The sequence below is a fragment of the Heteronotia binoei genome, chromosome 11 (genome assembly GCF_032191835.1).
Source record: "Heteronotia binoei isolate CCM8104 ecotype False Entrance Well chromosome 11, APGP_CSIRO_Hbin_v1, whole genome shotgun sequence".
Classification (NCBI taxonomy): Eukaryota; Metazoa; Chordata; class Lepidosauria; order Squamata; family Gekkonidae; genus Heteronotia; species Heteronotia binoei.
Window position 1 is genome coordinate 79,400,300 of NC_083233.1, and position 25,097 is coordinate 79,425,396.

General features: G+C 46.9%; 1 protein-coding gene across 1 annotated transcript; it reads right to left on the minus strand.

The window, feature by feature from the left end:
- Positions 1-674: 674 nt before the first annotated feature.
- PPTC7 (protein phosphatase targeting COQ7) lies at positions 675-24,551 on the minus strand. Its single transcript, XM_060249417.1, has 6 exons — positions 24,339-24,551; positions 13,745-13,924; positions 11,718-11,916; positions 8,733-8,856; positions 5,604-5,733; positions 675-4,084 (listed from the first exon to the last, which is right to left on the minus strand). The coding sequence occupies exons 1-6, from the start codon at positions 24,538-24,540 to the stop codon at positions 4,026-4,028; spliced, it is 894 nt and encodes a 297-aa protein (XP_060105400.1). The 5' UTR covers positions 24,541-24,551; the 3' UTR covers positions 675-4,025.
- Positions 24,552-25,097: the final 546 nt, after the last annotated feature.

Consider the following 25,097-nt stretch of genomic DNA (forward strand, 5'->3'; position numbering starts at 1 on the left):
TTTTTTTTCACCTAACATCTACGTCTGAAAAGACAGTGCAGTTCATACTTCTGCTTAATTAGAATCAGACCCACAAGATCTTTTAAAAACCTTCATTATTCATGTGAATACATGGACTATAAGACACGTGTTTATGGTATAAACTTACATGCACTGCCCACTGCAGCAGACTACGATTTAAATTATTTACCAGAAGCTGCTTATAGGTCTTAGAAAAGGCCCCTCTGGGTGATTCAAGCACAGCCAGCCGTCTGTAAGCAAGTCAAAAGAGAACCGTGGGCAACCATGTTGGGCTGAAGCAGCCAAGCAAAATTTGAATCCAGTGGCACTTGTGTGTGCTTGCACATGAGAGCGTATAACCCAGCATAAAACGTTGTGGGTCTTAAAGGTACCACAGGATTCAAGCTTTGTACAAGAGAACAGAATAAGCCAAAGATGGACAGCAGGACTACACCAATGGTGATGGCAGGGCAGGACTCTTTGGGTCTAGTGCAGAGGTGGAACATTGGCTCTCCAGATTTTTTTTTGCCTACAACTCCCATCAGCCCCAGCCATTGGCCATGCTGGCTGGGGCTGATGGGAGTTGTAGGCAAAAAAAACCCAACACCTGGAGAGCCAACGTTCCCTCCCCCTGGTCTAGTGGAACAATCACAGTGGAAGAAGCAACACATCAGTTGTATAAATACTATATTTATTAAATATCTTTACAGTTCATTAAATGTATTTACAGATAGTATTCTTGCACAAATGATACTTCAGACATCCAATTCACATAACTGCCTTTCAGGTAAGCACAGGTAACAATAGTCTCATTTAACAAGAAAAAAGCCTCATTAGATCAGCTATCTTTGTCATATAAAAGCCCAATTCAGCTTTCTGTCTGGTTTCCCACTGCCCAGACAGCAGCTCCAATCACGCTACCCGTGTTTTTGCTCACTGCAGGACAGTTTTGTCTATGTCCAATCTGGTCCCAAAATGCAGTCTATTTTTAAAATCAATTTTACTTCAGTTGTTGCAGAAATTGCAGATATTGGGGGGGCGGGAATTGGATATGTCAGCTTTTCCAAAGATAGCTAAACTGATGGGGAATTCATGGACGTCAGACTCCTTCATTAACATGGGTATTTCACATTCGCCTAGCTATACCTACCAACTTGGTAACACAACTGCAGGGCATACCCAGAAGGTCAGTCCTATGGCTGCTACTGCGTTAATTAGCAAAGTAGGATAATGCTATACAGTTTCTTTTTAGATACTCTACAAAGCACGTCTGCAGTTTTCAGCTCTCCTCGGTCTCCATCTATTTTTAAAAAATTTAAGAGAACACAAAATGGAATGTCTTCTCTGGGCCAAATCACAACACTAGTCTAGTTCCTGGGAAAGAGTAAGGTGTTGCATACAGCGGTAAAGGTTATGTACGGAGTATCGAAATCCTGCCTTTTCCTTTTGCCAAAAAGATTTGTGCGCAGACAGCCTTTAAGTTCATAGGAAGAAATAGGCTCCGATATGTTTTGAGGGCACATCTTAAAGCAAAAACAAAAATTCAAGCGTGCAATAAAAATATTAGTTTCTTTATAATACAGTATTGCTTTTAAAAACCGATGGAAAAAAAGCTATAAACTGTACTGGTCTTTGGTCTCCAGTGGGGGGGAGGGGAAGAAGGAACCGTATCTGCAAATCTAAAAAAAAAAAAAACAACCCCAAATGTATTTATCATTAAAACAATGTGGTGAGACACAAATGGCTTTATACATGTTGACTAAAAACTGATCTAAGCAAAGCAAGGCTGACAATCAAACTCCACCGGGAGTTTCTGTTCAGCCACAAGGGATCGTGACCCAAGTTCTCCCACCTGGATGAATGATGAAGGGTGCCGGCCCGCCACCACCTGAACTTCCAGAGAAGGTGTTTCGTGCGATGAGCTGAGGGCCCTTTACCCTCTCTCAAGCAGCAGAAAGACCAGAAGAGGATTCTGAAGCAGGGAAAACAGCCCCGCTCTTTGGAGGCACCGTGTCTGCGAGAGGTCACAAGGCTAAGAGGGGAAGGGGGGGGAAATCAGTGCTTATTCTAATGAGGAACTGCAACAGTGAAGACTGGAGATTTAAAGCAGAGAAAGCCCAACGTAAAGAGAGAATTGCTCTTCTGGCACAGGAGAAAAGCCAAGTACTGAAGCATAAAATACATTCCTTCTGGTTGAAGATGCTCAGGTGCAACTTGTACAGCTTCTGAAGTAAGGGAGACTAAAATAGTTTGTGCAAAGTCACCATTTGCCACATTTCAAAAATTATCACGTAATGAGTTTATTTCTATGCCATCCTGCAATCCATGCCAAAAAAAAAATCCCTCTGTCAAGTTTCAGGCAGTTAAGGCATTGTGACAAGGAATTCTGGGTGATTTAAGGGGGAGGGGAATCCTCATGCTGATTTCAGGAAAGGCAGATGAAAAAAATAGCTTCCAAATGATTCAGCCCCTTCTCGTAAATGAAATGCCTGTCAGAAGCAAGACGCACTGAAACAGTGACATGTACATGGTACATGTGACACAATTATAAATAAAAGCTTGACACAATTATGCAAATATACAGTACAACCACACACAAAAAATATTTAACACAGGCTGAGGTAACCTCAAACTTAGGTTTTGTTTTTTTTTTAATACAATAAACCTGGCAGTAAAATCCCCTTTTCATTTTTTTTTTAATAAGGAAAGATTGCTTCCACTGGCCAAGTTTATCATCTAAACATCAACATTATTCAACTGCTATATAAAACATGGCTTTTCATTGCTAAATATTTTTCTACCGGCAAAAATTATGAAAAAACTGACCAAAATATATATATCTTTACACTATTGATTTTTTTTTTCTTTACATGAGCAATAAAAAAAGGGAGTTCGCAGCTACTGAAGAAACGGGACCGAGTGTAAATGAAAAGAAATGCTCTATTGAAAAATGGCTACTAGATACCTGTAAACATCATTAAAGTCCATTCCGGAAACTCTCGATGCCACCAACTGAAATGCCAACGCTACTCATTCCACCTTTCTGCATTATGTTACTGGCAATGGCTGCGGGAGCACAGGCAGAGGCGCGCATGGCGAGACGCTGTGAAGTTCCTTAAACCCAGAAGGGAAGATTCAGAGCCGAGGCCCGTCCGCATCAACCACCCCACCATCTCTAGCCGTGGCTGCAGCACATAAAGCCCAATCTAACGTCACTCGCTCAGGCACACATGCAAGCCTTTCAACACCCGTGCTTCTCTCTGCAGACTTTTATTTCAACTGAAAGATCCTCAGAGAAGTTCCCTTTAGAGAAGTTATTTTCTAAAAGAAAAAAAAATCCCGCTAACAGTAGCGACACCCTGTGAAGAAATGAAGCGGAACTTCCGTCAGGACAACAGACCACATGCTCCACGCACACTCGGCAACTTTCTCACACGCACGTTTCACAAGCTAATTGTGTTTCAAATTTAGTAACAGACAACGCTCCTGGGCTGGCGCCACATAAACCAAGAGGTTCGCAGCCCTCCGAAGCCTCTGAAAAGTTCATAAAAAATCACAGCCCCTTGGCTATAATTTTGTGGCCTCTCATGGATGAGAACTGGGCTGCTTCTGGCCCTATAGTATGTCTTCGTACAAAGGAATCGTTCCAATTTTCAGTAGTACATCTAGCTTTGAATTATGAACATCCACTTTCACTTTGACGCTTGCTGTCTTCAGAACCATAACCATGATTATCACTCTCCCCCCCCCCCCAACATTACTATGCAATAATTACTACTACTTTTTTTTTTTTTAAAAAGACAAGCTTCAAGTATTGAAATTCTTCATTTCTTGCTGGCAGATGTACCCCAGTAGTGGTTCTCGACGGAGACCTTGAATGAATCTTAATACAGGCAATGGACGTAACGCATAATAGCCACTGAGATCAGCTGCAAAGACAGATGCCCTGCCAGCAGGAAACAGTATGTGTGAAGCCGGGAACTCTGGAACAACGCAAGTCATCAGAAACTGATGCTTTCAGCCTGTCAGTCTGTGTACTCGGCTACTATAGAAAGGAGGACAGTGATGTCATCTGGTTTCCCACCTGCAAAGCAAGACATGAGCATGTTTTCATCGGAATAGACTAGCCCAAAGCACAGTCCGTAAACTTCTCGAAGTGAAAGTCACCCTTTACAGGCTCATCACAGGCAAACATCAGGAAGATTACAGATGGGCCCCGGCATCATAAAACAGTGAGCCGAGAGAGACCCCTATCGAGGAAGGCATGTGAGAGTGCATTTAACTGACGGCCTGCTAAATGAGAACAATTCTTTGGAAGCCTCAATGTTCTCCGATACATTCTGACACAGATATTCAACTGAGAAACCCAAGACGGCTGTAAGGAGAATGGGAGAAATTCACAAGACCTGTAACAACCGGAGATGTGGGTCAGTGACGCAGCATCTGCTTGGAATGCAGAAGGGCCCAGGTGCAATCTCCGGCATCTCCAGTTGAAAGGACCAGGCAGCAGGGGGATGCGAAAGACCTGTGCCTGAGACCCTGGAAAGCTGCTGCCACAGTCTAAGTAGACAATACTGACTTTGATGGACCAAGGGTCTGATTCGGTAGAAGGCAGCTTCACATGATTTCATGAGACCCAACAAGGAATTGTGGAGTGAACGGAACAAACAACTGCCCCCATCCACATCTTCCCTTTGTCTACTAGATACCCTCTTAAGGACTGCAGCTGCCACCCAGTTTTTCCTCTCTCAAGGGCTGCCCACCAACATGCTAAGGCCAATAAGCAGAATGAGTCTTCAAAGGCTTGGGGGGACAGGCTTTTGAAAAAGCTGCCAACTAGTATCTGGCACTCTGCCCTTTGACTGCCGGTGGGCCTCTTTGACATGTCTGCAATTATCACAAATATTGTCTCTTCTCTTTTCTTAATCCGTTTTTAATAGTAAAAAGAAAAAAAAAAAGGGAGCTAAACACCCCCCAAAAGGGAAAAACTGAGATAAAGAAGTTCCACAGAGATAGAAAAGGAAATAAAGTGTCAGGTGAAAGGTAAATTACGTAAAAGGTTCTCGAACACATCTGGAAAAGGAGGAAGAGCTACACTGCAAGAGTCGGGGTGTTGCTTTTCCCCACTGGTTAAATTAATGACCATGCTAATTAAATGAGAGAAACCTGCAGACCCTCCTCTACTACAAGAGAAGGGTCAAACTGGGGGCCACAGTTCTATATGTTTTTAGGGGCAAGCAGGCCACTTCCCCCTTCCCCTGACTCAGCAGCTCTCAACATTCCGAGGCCAACAAGTGTGCTCAGTCCTCATCAGGAGATGGTTTTTTACTTTAAACTTGCAGTGAATATTTCTCTACATACATGTTGGTGAGTGGCATTTGGCCAGGAAGCCTGCCATCAGAGGGATTTATGGCAGCAGACAGACGCATGTCCGCCGTATATCTCACCCACCCACCAGCCAACATTTTGTCACGGAGCACACGAAGATCACTTGCTATCTGAGTATTATGGAATCGAATATTAGCCCAACATGCATCAAACTTGTGGTTTGAAGTGTTCACCCCCACCCCGCCTCTCAACTCTGGAAGGCGACGAAACCTTACCTCTTACATTCAGCCCGTTGTCACATGCAAACTGTGCAAAGGGGGACATATAATTTGGATCGTATGCCAGTTCGTGAGCTTGCTCGGCAATGCTTCTTGCTGTCTGCTGGATGCTCTCATAATTCGAGTTCTGGATCAACAAAACAAAACAAATTATCAGAAAACAAACAAAGTCACCTACTTCATCAAAACGGGCACACTGATAAAGAGCTAAGACAGCCTGAGCTTCTGTTACTATTTAAGTAGGAAATGTCCAGCCCAAAGAATCTCATTTTGGGTGAGAGAATTTATTCAGGAATGCCGCATAAAAGGGGACACAAATGCATGGGATGGAGAAAGTAGAGAAAGAAGTACTTTTCTCCCTTTCTCACAATACAAGAACTCGTAGGCATTCGATGAAATTGCTGAGCAGCCAGGTTAAAACGGATAAAAGGAAGTACTTCTTCACCCAAAGGGTGATTAACATGTGGAATTCACTGCCACAGGAGGTGGTGGCGGCCACAAGTATAGCCACATTCAAGAGGGGTTTAGATAAAACTATGGAGCACAGGTCCATCAGTGGCTATTAGCCACAGTGTGTGTGTGTGTGTGTGTGTGTATATATATATATTTGCCACTGTGTGACACAGAGTGTTGGACTGGATGGGCCGTTGGCCTGATCCAACATGGCTTCTCTTATGTTCTTATGTTTTTGAACTGCCACACCTGCTAGGTCAATCTTGGAGAAGCCACCTTCATTTTAGAACAGCATCTTTTAAGTTCTCTGGTAACAGCTCGGCAGTTCTGGCTCCACCAGAATGTGCCTAGGAAATTGAGCTTGCATTTGCCCCAGCTTGTAACTGTATGTGGGATCCCACCTTCTTGCCTTCTGCTGCACAGATATCAAGGAAGATACCAAGCCAACATTTAAAGAGAATATCTCTTCCCAGGTGACTCCGGACAACCAGCAACACTTTCTCCTCAATGTGTTCATAAATTCCTCTTGCCCCTATCCCTTTCTTAATAGGAACGCTGACCATTTCAGCAAGCCAGCAGCAAATCCAGGGAGAATAGCAAAGAGGTCCTCAACAGGTCCATGGATAGTGCCCCACTATCAGACGAGCATGGCTGAAGAGCCTTGTGGGCCAACCAAATGGGCAGCTCATTTGTACTGAACACTCCAAAAGGTTTGGGAGGGTCAAGACAATTGCAGTTCTCAAGGATTTCCAGTCTTTCTGAGGAATCAAGGCTGCCAGGTTGCGGGACACGCACTTCTGGCAGCAGTCCGTTCCTAAGACAATAATGGCATGCTTCTACGTCACTGTTTCACATTCACTGGAATCCAACCGTTCAACCACTGGCCCTCGGAAGGAACAGCTGGATGCTTTTGCTCTTCCTCCAGAGGTAGCGCCACCTAGTGGCCAGCGACTGGACCGACAGGTCTGGGTCAGCGAGAGTGGTGTAGTGGTCAGAGCGCTGAGAGTGGTCACAGAGCGGTGCGGTGGTCAGAGAGATCCACGCCCAAGCTTCCACTGCACCATTCAGTTCACTAAGTGACTCTCCCACAGTCCAACTCTGCCTCATGGAGTTGTGGTGAGGATAAAATGGAAGAGGAAAGGACCATAGATGCCATTCTGAGCTCCATGGAGAAAAGGCAGGTGATGAATGTAATAGAGAAAAGGGCAAGTCCCTGGTTCATATCCTGCCCCTCCATGAACTAGTTAAACGGCATTATGGGGAGGGGGGGGGATTTTCTCTGTGTGTGTGCATGGAGGCTTCTGGCGACCCCTACTGGGGCATGGAGGATGTTCAGAGAAGTTGCTTCATACACCCTGCCTCTGCTTTCTGCATATTTCCCGAGGTCGTCTCTTGTACTCGCCAGGGTCAGCCCTGATTAGCCTTGGAGATCTGGCTTGCCTGGGCTATCCAGGTCAGGGCTAAATGGCCTTATTATTAACAACCACCTGCCTTTTTCAGTGACAAAATACAAAACAGCGTGTCTTGTACAAAATACGAACATCCAGAGAGCAAAATTTCCAACACGCAATGCAGCCAGACTAGGATTACAGAGCTAGATAACAGGGCACACTAAAATCTGCCAAAAGCAGCTAAGCTTAAGTGAAGCCGAAAGAACTTTTTTTGCAGCTGCACTAACTTGCTTCTCCAGCAATAAAGGTGGATCCAGACTAACCCCAGGCTCTACATCAAGTCAGCGAGGGTTACCTGGACCTCATTAGAAGTGGGAAGAATAATGATCTTCAGCACACTTCAGCTCTTTCAGCCAACACTGCCTCTGTCTTGTTAGAATTCAGCTTCCACTTGTTCATCTCTAGCCATTCAAACACAGCAGTCAGGCACCGGTTCAGAGCCTCTAGTCTACAGCATCACCAAGTAAAGAAAATATAGCACTGGGGAGTCACCAGCCTACTCCAAAACTATGAATTCCCCATAAATGGTGTATGCAGAGGCTGAAGAGCACAGAGGACTGGATCTCCAAGAACCCCACATGGCAAGTCCCCCACCAATAACAAGAAAAAGAGATTGGATTTATACTCTGCCCTTCACTTGGGAGTCTCAGGGCAGCTTACAATCTCCCTCCCTTCCCCTCCCCAGAACAGATACCCTGTGAAGTAGGTGGGGCTGAGAGAACTCTGACAAAACTGCTCTTAAGCAGAACAGCTCTGAGAGAACTATGACTGACCCAAGGTCACTCCAGCAGCTGCATGTGGAGGAGTGGGGAATCAAACCCGGTTCTCCCAGATAACAGAGTCCATGCACTTAGCCACTACACCAAACTGGCTCTCTCTTTGGACAACTGGTCTCCAACAGTAGCTTGCTGAGCTCTGCCCATAAGGAAGGAGATGAGCCAGTCCAAAGCACCTGCCTCAGTCGCTACTTCTGTTTCCAAACATCTCAACACAATGGCAGGGTCCGTACTATCCACAGCTGCTAGTGAATCCAGCAAAGCAACAAAGAGGTACAACCCTTGTCTGCGTTCAGACACAGGTAGTTGACTATGTCCACCTGCACCATCTCAGGGCCATAGCCTGGCCTGAAACGCTGTCTAGGGCAGATGATTTCTGAGCCTGCTTCGGCAGGGCGGGCGGGATATAAATCCAATAAAATAAAAACATAAAATAAATGATTTACCTTCAGCTTCTTCAGCTCCTGGAGGATCATGTAGTCAGGCATATTGTCAAAAAGTCCATCCGTGGCTGTCAGGATGATGTCTCCTAGCTGGACATCAAAGGTCGTACTGTCAGCAGCATCTGGGCTGTAAGAAAACCCCAAAGATAATGAACATCTGTGTCTTTGAACCATCCAGGGACATGGAGATAACAAGCTGTTTACAGTCCTGTCGGTTCAAAAATAAAACCACAAAAGCCAACACAATAGATCAGGGGTGGCTAACGGTAGCTCTCCAGATATTTTTCGCCTACAACTCCCATCAGCCCCAGCCATTGGCCATGCTAGCAACCCCTGCAATAGATTGTTTGTGGAGATAACATACTATCAGTTAGGTAAGCCTTATCATGTTAAGAGCTTTAGGCATTTTTGGGGGGGTGGGGGTGGGGGGAAGAGAACCTGTGTGTCTCACCCCTGGACTTCTTGAGTCTACTGAGAAAGGCAGGTTGGCATCATTGAAAAGGCTGGTCATCTGACACAACAAGCCAGGACAACTCTTTCATACTGAATGTCAAACCTAAAAGGAGCCCTCTGCAGTGTTTGGGGCTCCTGCCTTGACCAGAGAGATTCCAGAAGTCTTATTCTGAAGGGAAGGGGGTTGCTTCAGCGTCCTTTGCTAGTTTGCCTTTAAAGGGTCTAGTTCCCAATGGACAGCCCGTGCTTTTCCAGCATTCCCATCTCAGAGCTTGGTGTTCTGCCAAATGGGAGTTTGGCTCGCTTTGATTGGGCACAGGCCGCTGCTGGAAGCTTTTAATACAAACTGGAGTCACATGCTTCTCTCTCTGTGCTCTTCAAGCACTTGCTACCTCACTGCCCGAGTATGGGAAGTTAGCTGAGCTCCAAGGCGAGGCACTCTCCCACCCCAGGGCAGCCTCCACATGCTGACCAGCTTGAAGGACCCAAGGGGCAAATGTGGCCTTCTGTGTGTGGAAGACCAGCCTCTCTGCCCCTCCATCTGCATCTTGCTGCAGGGAGACAACAGAGGGGCTTCACCCAGGCTGTGCAATTATGCATCCTGTGCGCAGCTTGAAAATGGGACAGGGTTTCAACCCAAACAAGCTCCCTATAACTAAACAGATATTTTCCACAGCACCTTCCAATGGCAAACAAGCACCAAGTCAGCAGGAAAGAAATGCATCTGAAGCCCTGAGAGACACTGGAATGGAGGAGTCAAAGGCAAGGGTGGCCTCTACAAAAGGCAGTCTTCTGCACGCTGCTCTTGTTCCTGAACGTGCAAGAACTGCAGACATAGAGAAGTCCAAAGGCAGGACACCCTGTCATACAGCAGAAGCGGGACATTCCCCCCCCCCCCCTTTTGAGAGCCAGTTTGGTGTAGTGGTTAAGTGCATGGACTCTTATCTGGGAGAACTGAGTCTGATTCCCCACTCCTCCACTTGCAGCTGCTGGAATGGCCTTGGGTCAGCCAGAGCTCTCCTCTCCTAGGAGCTGTCCTTGAAAGGGCAGCTTCTGGGAGAGCTCTCTCAGTCCCCACCCACCTCACAGGGTGTCTGTTGTGTTTGTGGGGGGGGGGGGAGGAAGGGAAAGGAGATTGTGACAGCTCTGAGATTCAGAGTATAGGACAGGATATAAATCCAGTATCATCATCTTTTTGGAGGTCTTAAAAGTGGGCTAGCAGCAAAGAAGAAAATCCATTTGAGCAGCTGTCCCACAAAGGGCCGCTTACCACATCAAGATAAAGAAAACGCCAGCACAGTGGGCAACTACACTCAAGTACCCTAAAAAGCCATGGCCTTCAATGCCTTACTACATGAAATGGAGGGCTATTATTATGAACTTCAAACCACTCCTTTGGGAAGACAGCGCTGGAGAGGGAATCCTCCTCACCCCACAGTCCCAAAACTAATCATCAAGTCCTACAACTGGAGAGCCAGTTTGGTGTAGTGGTTAAGTGTGTGGACTCTTATCTGGGAGAACCAGGTTTGATTCCCCACTCCTCCACTTGCAGCTGCTGGAATGGCCTTGGGTCAGCCAGAGCTCTGGCAGAGGTTGTCCTTGAAAGGGCAGCTGCTGTGAGAGCCCTCTCCAGCCCCACCCACCTCGCAGGGTGTCTGTTGTGGGGGAGGAAGGTCAAGGAGATTGATTCAGAGAGAAAGGAGGGCTAGTTTGGTGTAGTGGTGAAGTGCGTGGTCTCTTATCTGGGAGAACCGGGTTTGATTCCCCACTCCTCCACTTGCAACTGCTTGGAATGGCCTTGGGTCAGCCAGAGCTCTGGCAGAGTTTGTCCTTGAAAGGGCAGCTGCTGTGAGAGCCCTCTCCAGCCCCACCCACCTCACAGGGTGTCTGTTGTGGGGGAGGAAGGTCAAGGAGATTGATTCAGAGAGAAAGGCGGGCTAGTTTGGTGTAGTGGTGAAGTGTGTGGACTCTTATCTGGGAGAACCGGGTTTGATTCCCCACTCCTCCACTTGCAACTGCTGGAATGGCCTTGGGTCAGCCAGAGCTCTGGCAGAGGTTGTCCTTGAAAGAGCAGCTGCTGTGAGAGCCCTCTCCAGCCCCACCCACCTCACAAGGTCTCTCTTGCGAGGGAGGAAGATAAAGGAGATTGTGAGCCGCTCTGAGACTCTTTGGAGTGGAGGGCGGGATATAAATCCAATATCTTCATCTACCTCACAGGGTGTCTGTTGTGGGGGAGGGAGATAAAGGAGATTGTGAGCCTCTCTGAGACTCTTGAGTGGAGGGCGGAATATAAATCCAATGTCGTCTTCTTTCTGAAGAAGCAACTAAAATTTGTTTGCCTTGTGTGAATAAAATGAGCGCTTTTACTTCACTGCTTTCGGGAAATGAATGGGAGAAAACACCAGCTGGGAGCGCCGTAACACCAAAGCCACCAGCGGAGATGCTCTCCCCTGAGAATTCATTGCAGAACTGCCCAAACGGAAGTGCCCTCTGTTCTGGCAAAGAAAGTGCTGACTTTCATGCGAAGCCTCTTACCTGTCACTGAAGACGACCCCTTCTGCCTCAGGCGGTGCTATCGAGAGCTGGAACGGAGTGTTGAAGTAGTGCTGCTGTTCATCAGATCGATGTACGACTTCCCCACCTCGGACTACCAAAAATCCGGAATCCCCCAAGTTGGCCGTATGCAAACGATGACTCGTCCGATCTAAAACTACGATGCAAGCAGTGCTGCTCCCTGGAAGCAAGATTTCAGCGGCGGGTTAGGAAGGCGAGAATCCCGAAAAGCTTCGGCATTCAAATTTGGACTGCAAAGAGCACAGCGCTTGAGATGGGCATCTTTTGGAGCAAGCGAAACAGAAGGAAATACACTTCAGCGATACACAGACAGTGAATACATGTTAAAAAGAGTTTCTGTCGCAAATTATAGCTCAGAGCGCTGGGAACGCTATTTTTAAACCAACTGCCTTAGGCTCTATTGTTCGTCAGCCTGGCCCACTCGGCCACTTAAATAGCAGTGTTCACTTCAGTGATATGTGCAACGAGGCCTGGCTTCCCACCAGGGGATGTGACAGCACGCAAACTCAGGGATCGGGCCCATCAGGGCTCAGCTCAATAGAAAGCTGGGTGGAAAAAGCACCACTCAGTGGATGTGTCCCTGCCAGCTACCAGTCCATTAAACAGCAGGCCCTGGAAACGTGCAGGTCATGTCAGCTCACTGGCTCCTGAAACTGTCTTCTCAAGATCTACCTCTCTGCGTCTGCCTTAGCTGTATACGACTAAGGGAACGTGGGCTGGAGGAGAGAGTCACAAACACTCCCCGTTCCGGCTTTGCAAAGCTCTAGCCCTAGAAAGAGTTTGCGGGGAGCGCATCCGCTTCTCTTGAGGATGAAGAAAGGTCAAACCGAGCTGGCCAGCAGCCCTAACGAGAGGACACCTTGCCAGCCCACAGTTTAGTTTGCGATTTTCCACAAAGACAGCTGCGATGTAATTAGAACCAGCAGCTCCAGCGAGGTCTGAAGGCAAACTCTGCGGGTTGATGTCTGTTCTTTAGGTGGGTGACGAGAAAAGGGCCCAGGCTTCCTGAACTCAGCAGGCCCAGACTAAATATATCTTTGCATACTTGAAGAGACCTCCTGGCACAGAAGCCAAGATCAGGTGAGAAGAGTGTGTGCCAGGCAGTCCACTGCAACTTAGTGGGTGAAAGGTTGCTAGTTTCCTTTAACACAGCTAGTTCTCAGTGCCCTCCAGACACGCCAACGTGTGTCCCAAGGAGACCCACCAGCCTCCCTTTTTCCAGAAAGAGCTGCGCTAACACCAAAGGCAAGCAGCCCTGGGCAGGCAAGGTTTGTCTCTGGCCAGCACCATCAACAGTGTACCTGGCATGAAAATGAACAGAGGCACTTCCAGAGTGCTTGGGTGATTCAAAAGTTGCCCTGAGGCCACATCCTGCAGAAAAGGCAGTCCAAGTTCGTGGGGCTGCCAACTCCCTGGCTCCAACAGAACCACTTTTGCGGCTGCCAATGCCTTGGAGCTTTATTTTTACTATTAGTAATCTGTACCGTTTCGAAGGCACCAGGACAGGATTTGCTGCCCAAATCGGCAACCACACAGACAAAGAATTAGTCAAAAGGTGCCAGTCGACAGCTAATTCTTTTTCTTTTTTTTGCCCAAAAATGCAGCATGTGATTTTGAAAGTATCAGTCGAGAAGGATCTTTCTCCATAAACATCAACTCTCTACCTGGACACAGGCAGGCTGTCACCCCATCTGAAATGTCAGGATCATGTTACCTGGCCCTACTTACAGGGTTGATGTTGACCTATTCAGAAGGTGTTACTAAGAGAACCTGAAGAAGCAATTGGAACTCTGGAGTCCAGAAGTGTCATACGAATGTCCTTGGGGACTTCGGTGGGTTTGCCTTGAATGTTTCTTGAGATATCCATTCCCAGCTCATGTTCCAAACCACCGCCCTACAGGGGCTCTCAAGCCCAGAACTGAGGCAGCTGGCTGAAAAGACACACCCAGCTGCTGCTGGATGGAGAAAGGGAGGGCCGTTGCTCTTACCAAGCAAAGGTACTTTGTTCTGCAGCAGCTCGCAATAGCTGGTTGTGAGGATCCCGACCGGGTTGCTTGGGACAAACCGTCCTTCCTTTACTAAGCGTTCACAAGTGCGCATCAGAGTCCCTGAGAACTGAGAAGGGTCAACGCCATAGTCTCGCCAGCCGCCGACGCCATCTGCAACGCCTAAAAGAACAAAAAAGCCCACTGAATAATGCTAGTTGGTTCTTCAATACTAATACAAAAAAAATGCACAGACCTGTTGACATTTACTTATTATTTTAGCTCACTGAACTGAAGGAGCCTTTCATAGATTAATCACTTTCGCTGAAGCCACAATTAAGGAGTTGTTATGAACCTAAATTAAAACTAGCCCTGGAAACATTTATGCTGAAGTCAGCAGGACCAGTCTAAGTATAGGGCGCATTTTCATGAAGACAACCACCGTTAATTACTTGTAGGGGATCATTCAGGAGTTGGAGAGGTAGTCACACCTACACCTGAACACTAATGCAATTACACATCCGTAGTCACTTTGCTTGCTTTAAGATTATCACTACTAGGAATTTAAAGTTTCAACACTTAAACAGAAGCAAAGAGTAAGAACTTAACAAAGCTGAATGTTAAGCCAAAGAAAACATTAAATGCATTAACATCATAAGAGCAGTTCTGCAGGGTCAGACCAAGTCATCTAGTCCAGCATCCTGCCTCACAAAGTGGCCAACCAGTTCCTCTGAAGGGAGGTCCAACAACAGGGCATACAGGCCGAGGCCTTCCCCTGAAGTTGCCTCCCAGCTCTGGTATTCAGAGGATTGGTACCTCTGGATTTGGAGGTTCCCCTCAGTCACCATGGCCAGTAGCCATTGACAGAATAAAGATACAAAACATAGCCCATCCAAACACATGCAGAACTGGGCATTTTGCAGGTTGACATTAAGGACATTACCAGATGATTGACTGGTACACCTATAGAATTCTAACACGGTCAACCATACAATCCTTGAATACAAAGGATGGAGCACTTTCCCCCTTCCCTGTTGCTGAAAGGGGCCAGCAAGAAGCAACCCACTGCTCCAATTCTGCAGCTGAGCAAACAGCTATCTGTCCATCTGAAGAGAACACCAGGAGGGATTTAAGGGTAGTATGACAAGTAAAGCTATTTAGCAGAGACAAGTTTCTGCGTATTGTTAAAGAGTCTCATTAGCAGCAGCATCGGAAATATTCTCTAAGGTATTTATTATGAGGCCTCTGCAGATCTATCTACAGATGCATCTAGTTGTAACGTATCTATTGCCTATTTGGTGCAGGAAATCATCATGCCGCATGCAAGAGTCATAATTTAGTATTTTAGGGAACAAGACAAGATCATGCTAGTGATTCAGGATGCTGGATGACTCACTCTTCTCCACAGAGAGCATCTGCTTAAGGAAGACAGACTTCCTTTGGAACAGACGGCTACTAACCTCTGTTCAAAGAGTGAAAATTAATTTGGTGCTAATCTGTAGAATGCCCCTCATTTGGAATGCCGGCCAAAAGAGAGATGGAGGGTTTATAACTGACCTTGGCATGAACTATAAGCCATCAGCACATTACAGCCAGACTCCACAGACATTAATCAGATGTCTACCAAAAATAGTGCACAGCCTTTTAGATGCTTCTTGGCATTTTTGAAGCCAGCAATAATACATGGAAAGCAAACATTATTGCTATCACCTGTGGTAACAAAAGTACAAAACCGCCAACAACTCTGAGTCTTGAGTGCAACCCCGGCCCCTTTGCTTGCTTCTTCAGAAATAAAGGCAATCAACCAGATGCTGAGGTCAGCACTACATTTCTCCTTTGATTTTCTATCTCTGGTTATTAAAAACAGTGTGCATAACTGTTAAGGGGAATGAAGACAACATTGCCTTGCACAGCACCAACAGTAAGGATAAAAGCATCACAGAACACAGGCTTTGTGGTCAGGTTCAAGAGCCCCATGGCGCAGAGTGGTAAAGCTGCAGTACTGCAGTCGGAGCCCTCATGACCTGAGTTCGATTCCAGCGGAAGCTGATTCAGGTAGCCGGCTCGAGGTTGACTCAGCCTTCCATCCTTCCGAGGTCAGTCAAATGAGTACCCAGCTTGCTGGGGGGAAAGTGTAATGACCGGGGAAGACAATGGCAGACCACCTCGTAAAAAGGTCTGCCGTGAAAACGTGAAAGCAGCGTCACCCCAGAGTCGGAAACGACTGGTGCTTGCACAGGGGACCTTTCCTTTTCCCTTTTCAAGGCATATATTGGGCCAAAATGCATGAGGACTAGGCCTGAGTTGTTTTTAGCAGGAAAGACATGACATGCAAGGCCAGAGAACAGCTCTTTTTTTGCAGAGGGGGGGGGGAAGACTTGAGAGGGGGGATATCACCAGAGCTTATTCTAGCCCCATCAGCCCCACACCAATACACAGTCCTGCAGTACTTCTCTTAGCTTAAGAGGCCAAGAAAAGGTCAAGAGCCTTCTGCAGGGCTGCTCAAATGATAGATCAGGATCCTGACTGCAGTTATACACCACCAGCAAAGCTATAGAAGCAGTAAATTTTTGCATGTGGGAAGGTTAATCGGTCTCTCATTTGAGTCATTGCTGCTGCCACAACTTATTCGGCTCAAGACTTTTAAGAACCCTTTGGATAGAGCAGGAAAAGAATGCAGAACTGCTCCTTTCCCGAGAATGGGCATCAGAGCCCTCAGCACATGAAAGGCATCGGCCAGCAGCACCACAGCATCAGCACTGATTCTATGCCAGAGCAAACCCCCCTCCCGCATATCTAAGCCACCCAGGGCCTGCGTTTTAAAGAAGGATGCGGTCGTAGTGTAAACTGTCTTAACAAGACACATTTTTTCCTCTTATGCAGGATGAAAAACTGTTTAATAAAAAAGGAAATATAAACTCAAGATTTTAAAAACCCTGTTCAGGTTAAAACATTTAAATCATAAACCTGAACAGAGACGCAGGTTACCTCAATTCAGCCAATCTGTACAGTTTGTGGAAATCCCAAATTAATCTTTGCAGCCTAGTGCCAGCTTCCACCCACACCTTCCAGCTATGCAGCAGAAGCACCACACTATGATATGCAGATATTGTAATTCCTCACTGACTCGAGGATTAAATCCATACAAAGCCACCTCTCTCACACACCAACTTCTTACAGTAGCTGAAAGCTGCCTCAGCATTACTAAATAGTAGGTCCTATTATCCAGTTTTCCTTCCACAGTGGAAAAATACTAATGGTCCCCAGAGTTTCACCTGCTGTGCGTCAGGGGCGGCAACAGCAGCTCCTTGCCTACAAGCAAAGCAAAGCCCAAAGCAAACTGCATCTCATAAAGGGACAGCTAGAGACCGCAGGACAGAGGGACAGAATGGAGGTGGCAAAAGGACACAATACTGGCAGCAGCTTCTATACAGCCACATAACATTCATAACAGAATAAGGGCCAGGTTGTTTTACATTCCCATACACATAAGCCAATTGGACAAACAGCTGTTATGTCACCGGGACCTCCTTCTCAACTCTTATAACAAGCCAACACACCTGTGCTCCCAATGCATAATGCCACCTTGCTTGCAATCGCTGAGGAACACCTTTTCTTTTTGTACTACTTTCTTCAAATATTTCCTACACAGGACTAACTCATCATTATTGCTCCCCCTACCCATTCAGCACTCCCAAGTCAGCATAACTATATAATTATGCAGTTCAAAAGAGAGCCCGAGAATAATTTCAGATTTTTTTTAGTTTCTCCTGATCAATTCTGAAAATTTTCAGAAGCTTTCAGCCCATACAAAGGTTTCTAACCTACGCACCAAACTGATGAGTGCATTTTCAGTTTAAATATCTGCAACTAAGTGACAGTTTAAATATTTGCAACTAAGATTTAGAGCAGAGGTGACCAAACTTGATTAATGTAATAGCTACACAGAATAAGCATCAGATGTTTGAGAGCTGAAAGACATGAACGGCAGATATTTGAGAGCCGCAAAAAGGGGAAGGAGAGGTGGAAAGAATGCAACTTTAAATGCATTCCCCAAGCCACGGCTGGCTTGGAGAAGTGATTTAAAGAGAGAAATGCCTTCTCCAAGCCCACTGAGGGGGCAGTGGGGACTTCAAGAGCCACACAATGTGTGTAAAAGAGCCTCATGTGGCTCCCAAGCTGCAGTTTGGCCACCCGATTTAGAAGGACCATTAGTACAAGGAGGTGGGGTCTGAAACATAGCCAGGATGAGAGAGGTCCATTACCTGACACCAGAACCAACACAAATTCAGCAGTACAAAGCTGCAGGATTATACATTTGAGAGACTAACTACCATTTACTTTCTTCTTGCTGAACCCAGGATGTAACAAGACATTTGGGCACAAATTGTAAAGGGGAGGGGGGAACTCATTTCTAAAATATAAATTCTGCCAAGCAGTGTGTACGGAAGGAATTTAGGATTTTGGAGGACAGCCCCAAGTCACATATAGGATGCATGACAGATTAAAGATACCTTGAATATTTTGGAGAGGCAGAAAATAAAATATGTACAGTTTTAGATAACTGGGCAGTAATTTTGAGTCAAAACTGGGCTGTGACTCCTTGTTTACTAATAATCTTGAGTCAGGCAAGGAAATTTAAGATTTGGCTACATGAGGAAATTTGCAAGCAGGGGAACATTCTAGGCAAGGAATAAAGAAGTTATCTCACTAGAGTTTTTGTTTCCAAACACCTATGCACCTTTTCCAAGTGTGAAGAGTTTCTGTTAACAATTCCAAAAGAGAAACACATCTGGTAAGGATGGCAAACATGCCCAGTTAGAATGCAATTTAGCAAGGATAAGTGCAGAGTTCGACATCTGGGTAACAAAAATGAGGAACACACATACCGGATGGGAGATACACTTTTGGGTAGCAGTGTGTGTGGTTTGCCATTGCCTTCCCCAGTCATCTACACTTTCCCCCCAGCAAGCTGGCTACTCGTTTTACCGACCTCGGAAGAATGGAAGGCTGAGTCAACCTGAGCCGGCTGTCTGAAAACCCAGCTTCTGCCGGGGATCGAACTCAGGTCGTGATCAGAGCTTAGGACTGCAGTACTGCAGCTTTAACACTCTGCGCCACGGGGCTCTTCCACAAAACTTAACATCACAGTTATAAATACAGGACTGAGGAAAACCCAGGCAGCCTGTGTTTGCATACACAGCGCATCCTCCGCTCAACCTGTGGAGGAACCCCAGCATCTGGCACGTAGGCTAACCTTAGACTTTCCTCATTTCATTATTTAAAAACATCCACTCCACAGTTGTGCATGCGAACATCTATCAGAGGCTCCAATGGAAGACTTTTAACATTCTGCTCAACTTGCTGATCCCCTCAGTTCTTAGGCACCAGTTTCCCCCAACTCGAAATTTAGTCCTTGTTAACTGTGAATAGCCGTGACCTAGATGGCCCAGGCTAGCCTGGTCTCACCAGATCTCAGAAGCTAAGCAGGATTGGCCCCGGCTAGTACTTGGCTGGAAGACAACCAAGGGAGTCCAGGGGTGCCAACGCAGAGGTAGGCAACTGCAATCCACCTCTGAACGTCTTCTGCCTCGGAAACCCTACGGGGGGTTGCCGTAAGTTGGCTGGGACTTCAGTCCTTTACCACTACCATCAACTGTGAATGTACTGAAACATGACCAAATAAAATCCTAATACATGCAAAATACACCTGATTATGTCTGACAGCATACATAATGTCTCACTGCAATGGGTACAGTGACTGATCTGCTCTGCTAATTTCTCAAAGAAGGACCCTCCCATTAGTTGCACCAAGTCCAGGTTTTAACTTCTGTTTTCCAGCTTTTGCTTGGTTTATACTTCCACATGAATTACAGAGTTGGAAGGGACCTCCAGGGCCATCTAGTCCAACCCCCTGAACAATGCAAGAAATTCATAAATACTGCCCCCCCCCCAAATTCATAGAATCTGCATTGCTGTCAGATGGCCATTTAGCCTCTTTTTAAAAACCTCCAAAGACGGAGAGCTCACCATCTCCTGAGGAAGCCTGTTCCACTGAGGAACATCTCAAACTGTTAACAAGGATACAAAAGATCTAATCCTGCAGGTTTGTACTGCTGAATTTGTGCTGGTTCTGGTGCCAAATAATACACCTCTCTCATTCTAGCTGCATTCCAGACCACCTCCTTTGTACAGATTTCTTAGCACAGCAAAGGAAAGGGGAAGAAGACCGAGCAAGTACAAAAGCCCTTCACTACATTCCTCCATCAGTCATCTTTGTAGCTAGACTTTCTCACAGGTAAGGATATGGGTCCCTGTAAGAATCTGCAAGTCCTTGAGAATTCACTCACACAGCAGACATAGACACTTACCTGTAAGCTACAATCCTACTGTGAATTTAGGGAGAGGTATTTGTGTGTTTCCTACACTGTGCAGGGGGTTGGACTAGATGACCCTGGAGGTCCCTTCCAACTCTATGATTCATATTTACTTTGGAGTAAGACTGTTCCCAGGAAGGTCAGATGCTGAAGCTCAAATAATTGACCATAATGTGCCTTTGCATTTACAGAGCAAGTATGTTTCTAATACTCACTTATCATACATGTTCTGTAACCTTTTTTAATCAACATTAAGTAGGAATTTCAACAGGAAGCTGGTTGCAAGTCTCACCTCTTCCCTTCTCCACAACTTACAGGAATCCTACTAGGTAGGCTCTTACTGTGACCCCCGTGTTCTAGGTGGGGGCCTGAGCTGGGGGAGCAGTGAGACTTGGACCAGGGATCTCTTAATTACCCACTACACCAGCTTGGCCAAGGAGAGACACCCACCCTGCTGCTGCAAGCTCTCAGTTCCCGACACAGAGCACATTTCTCAGATGTTAGCTCTTACTCAATACATGAAAGTCATGTGTAGCTTTTTTCCCCCTAAATGCTGGTCAAACAGGGATAGACTTTGAACTTGGACTGGTCCCAAGTACCCATGCAAATTCTTTCCACTGCCTGGGAGCGGCTCATGTGGCTCCTCCACACCTACATCCAACCCACAGAGGCCCACAAATGGGAGGTTGAGAGAGCTTGCATATCAAACCTCTTGGCAGACTCATGGCTTCGAATGACTAATACAGGAAAAACAAATCAGGACCGAAGGAAAAGTGAAACACGCTTAAGGCTCATTCCGTGGGTAGCACGTTCAAAAATCTTATTAAAAGTTTAATAACGCCAAGCTCCACTCAACAGAGGAAGGGTTTGAAGAGATGCAAAACTTAAGGAAAAGAGCACTTGGAGTACAAGTCACTAAGCAGAGAACAGTCTATTTAATTCATGTACACCCTGCCTTCCAGAGAGCCAGTTTGGTATAGTGGTTAAGTGTATGGACCCTTATCTGGGAGAACCGGGTTTGATTCCCCACTCCTCCACTTGCACCTGCTAGAAGGGCTTTGGGTCAGCCAGAACTTTTGTAGGAGTTGTCCTTGAAAGGGCAGCTTCTGTCAGAGCTTTCTCAGCCCCACCTACCTCACAGGGTGTCTGTTGGGGGGGAAGTAAAGGAGACTGTGACCGCTGACTGTGACCGCTCTGAGACACAGAGTGTAGGGTGGGATAAAAATCCAATATCATCTTTTTCTTCTTCCTCCCCCATGGGGACTCAAAGCAGCTTACATCATTCTCTTCTCCGTTTATCCTCACAAGAGAGTGTGTGATTGGCCAAAGGTCACCCAGCAAGCTTTCATTGCATGAGTGGTGATTTGAACTTGTGTCTCCCACGTGATATTCTAGCACTCTTAACTACACCACCACACTGGCTGCCGGCTGCCAAAAGGACACAGAATGCATGAGGGTAAGAATACAGGATAAGGTAGAGAACTGAAAGCCCCAGTTCAATGCATTGAAATTTAACTTTGTGCTTGTCCAGCAAACTGTACCTTCCTCTCCTACAGGTTAGACTGCAAAATCAAAAGAAACAGCCAGGCATCAAGCCACAGAGATGAAAGGCAGAGTGAATGAATGCCTCTTAATGCTTCAGAATGCAAATTTATCTCTAGTTAATGATCAACAGGGTGATCAAACCTGGAGAAAGTTATTTCGGTCAAAGAAGAATTTGCTCCATTAGCTGCCTCAGTGACATTAGAACAGTGCTGGAATCACACTGTATGTTAGGGTGGCAGCAAGTCCTGCACTGCAATTCACTGCAGAGCGCAAAGGCACATGCACTGGAATCAGCCATTTGATGTGAACTCTGCTCACCGCATTTCCTTTTCAGCCACAGTGCAAAGGGAAAGAGTGAACGCCACACTGATCTTAAGAAGAAATGGTCTGGGCCGCACATAAACACAAGGCCACCTCAAGAGCTGCACTGGATTTGAGGGTTATGACTCAATAACAAAGATGGAAAAGAATGCACTGTATTGTATAAAGTCTGACAATATTTTCCACCACTCCTCGAAAGGATATGACTACAGTAGTAGTCGCTGAAGTATAAACCACAACACAGTTTCAAAGAAACTGACAGAAGAACAAAGTCTGATTGTTAAAGACAACTTACAAGTATAAACAAATGAATCCTTGAGCAAATGTTTAGCATTATAAAGTCATAGCATAAAGCCACATACATGCGCTGTCCTCAAGTTCACCTTGAGAAGTTCTTTCAAAGGCCACGGAGCCCACAAAGCGCCTACACGCTGGAGGGTTTCCCCTTGTTGCTCCTGTGACATCTGACACAGCACTGCGTTATAGATTTGCAGCATGCCCCGCAAGCCACAGTACGCTGGGTGTGGGAAGTGCTATTTGACACCTGAAACCATTCTCAATGTCACTTTGCTTTTCACCTGACAAGGGCACAAGGTGCACTCAAAGGGGGAAGCGTCTGCTCCTTAGAGATACAAAGGCCCTTGACATTATTTCAGTTTTGCCTTGAGAAAAACGAGGAAACCTCAGGGGACACTGGGGAGAGGAAGAAACTCCTATGAAACTTCCTCTCTTCTGGAACGCTTTTCAAGAGGTTTTACAAACTAAAAAAAATGTACAGCATGGCAATTCTTTTGCAAGGCAATACACAGCATTAGATAATTACAATCCCTATTTCTATTATTATTAGATTTAGGTTTACTAGGCCCACGCTTCCCTGCAAGCAGGGCTCATGACAGCTTACAACAGATCAAATACAAAGCAAAAAAAACAACAACATATAAAATTACCTATACCATCAACAATAAAACCACTACCATTTCCCAAGATGGTGGAATAAAATTTAAATGTATATTTCCACAGCTGCCTAAGGTGAGGGAGGAGGAAGTGCCAGATTTTATGTTGTCCCCATAGCTGTCCTCATTCAAATGCTCTGCTTTACATGCCCCGCAGAAAGGTAATAAGTCCTGCAGGGCACAGATATTCTCTGGCAGAGAGTTCCACCAGGTGGGGTCCAGGACGGAAAAAGCCCTGGGTCTAGTTGAGGACAACCAGAACTCTTGGGTCAGTGACCACCAGAAGGTTCTTATGCCCAAAGTGTAATGCTCTTCTGGGAACATGAGAGGCAGTCCCGAAGGTATGTGGGTCCCATATAAATCTATGTTTATAATGTAGACACATACAACATATTTTGAGGGCTATGCTGTACCGATTACATATGATCAGTTTTGGCAACATTGTGTCTCAAAACATGTTACTAAGAGTTCAGTATTTGCAGTGTTCATAAGTTTTAAGTTGATATCTAAACACGCTGGTAGTCATGGTGCGACTGTACAACACTCAAAGAATACACTTTGTTTACTAAAATGTATTTTCTAATATCAACAATTTCCTCCCACGTCTCAAGTGGCAAAAAGATGCATGCACTAAGTTGCCATAAGGTATAGCAGCTTACAGGTCTCAATCAAGAATTTTGTAGCGTATTTGCAGTTCTGCTTGTACTAAACTAAAGCAACTTAACTGCATAACTGTTATAAGTTATCATAACATCACAGAGTTGGAAGGGACCTCCAGGGACATCTAGTCCAACCCAACCCCCTGCAGAATGAAGGAAACTCACAAATACCACCCCCTACAATTTTATGCCATTAAAGTAGTAAGATAAGTTATGAGTTGATAGGAAAGAACTGTTGCATAGATTTAAATGCCCCCCCCCACAGATTTCATCTAGAGCTTCCATTTACACCTCTGCTGCTCCCAGCTCCTTGTTTGCACGTGGGAGGGGGGGGGGGAGAGAAGAGATTCTAAACAGCTTTAAAAAGAAAGAATTGCGCACAATACTGCTGTTTTTTTTCCCCTTTCGAATTGGCACTATTGTGCCCAGGAGCTGCAAGAACCCTAGTAGAGCCAGGCCAAGCCACTAACAAGCTTAAGGACAAAGCGACGCTATCCAGGACTAGATCAAGCCTGTAGCACACGAACAGTCACCGACGGGTGGGAAACAGCCGCTCTCCAGATTTTTTTTTTGCCTACAATTCCCATCAGCCCCAACCATTGGCCATGCTGGCTGGGGCTAATGGGAGTTGTAGGCAAAAAAAAAAAGCAAACCCCATTTGGAGAGGCAACGTTCCCTACCCTGCGGAGGAAAGAAACGGGCAAGCACCCTCTCTCCGTCCCTCGCCCCGCCGCCCACTCACCCAGCACATCGGCGGAGCGGTGGCGGGCCACGAAGCAGGCGTCGTCCCCGTAGCACATGCCCTTCTTGAGGATGCCCTTGCGGAAGTCCTTGCCGAAGCCGCAGCTGGCCGTCACCAGGCTGTAATCCCGAGAGTCCGTCTGCGAGAGGCCGCCCAGGACCGCCCGGGCCACCAGCCTGCCGTACGAGAGCACCGAGAACATGGCGCGGCGGGGGGCCCACCAGACGCCGCCACGGCCGCCCCCGGGGGCTCCGCAGGAGGAGGAGGAGGCTGACCTCGCAACGCCGCTCCCGGAAGCGAGGCAGGGAGGAAAGCGGCAGCCCTCTCGCTGGCACGTGCCGCCTCACTCCGCCCGCCTCATCGCCCGCTCTTCCCCTTCGAGACCACGCCGAGGGGCGCGAAGGCTGCTCCTGCCCGGAACAAAAGGCCGCCGCCTCTGCCGCTTCCTCCTCAGGTCTCTGCCGGCGGCTGCCCTCAGGCACGGGGTCACGCCCCCAGGGGCTCGCTCCGGCCCCGCCCCCTCCGCTCCGGCCCCGCCCACCGGTCAGGCGCCGCCCCTCCCCCCCCTCCTCAGGCGCCGCTCTCGGTTCCCTCACGGCCGGCGTCTCGCCAGCCCCGAGCCGGGCGCCTCCGTAGCCATCTTCGCTTCGCTCTCCGGGCCCAGGCGTCGTCTTCGGCGGGCGCTTCTCCCGGGAGAAAGAGGCGAGCTCGTGAGGGAGAGACGTCGGTCGGTCGGTCGCTCAGCGCCGCCGGTTGCCA

What these genes read in the sequence shown, in the direction of transcription:
- PPTC7 (XM_060249417.1), bottom strand. Translation starts at nt 24,540, where the DNA reads ATGTTCTCGGTGCTCTCGTACGGCAGGCTGGTGGCCCGGGCGGTCCTG. An exon ending in CCGCTCCGCCGATGTGCTGG is followed by an intron (nt 13,925 to 24,338) that starts GTGAGTGGGCGG and finishes TTGTTCTTTTAG; the next exon opens with GCGTTGCAGATGGCGTCGGC. An exon ending in AGGAGCTGAAGAAGCTGAAG is followed by an intron (nt 5,734 to 8,732) that starts GTAAATCATTTA and finishes TTGTTGATCCAG; the next exon opens with AACTCGAATTATGAGAGCAT.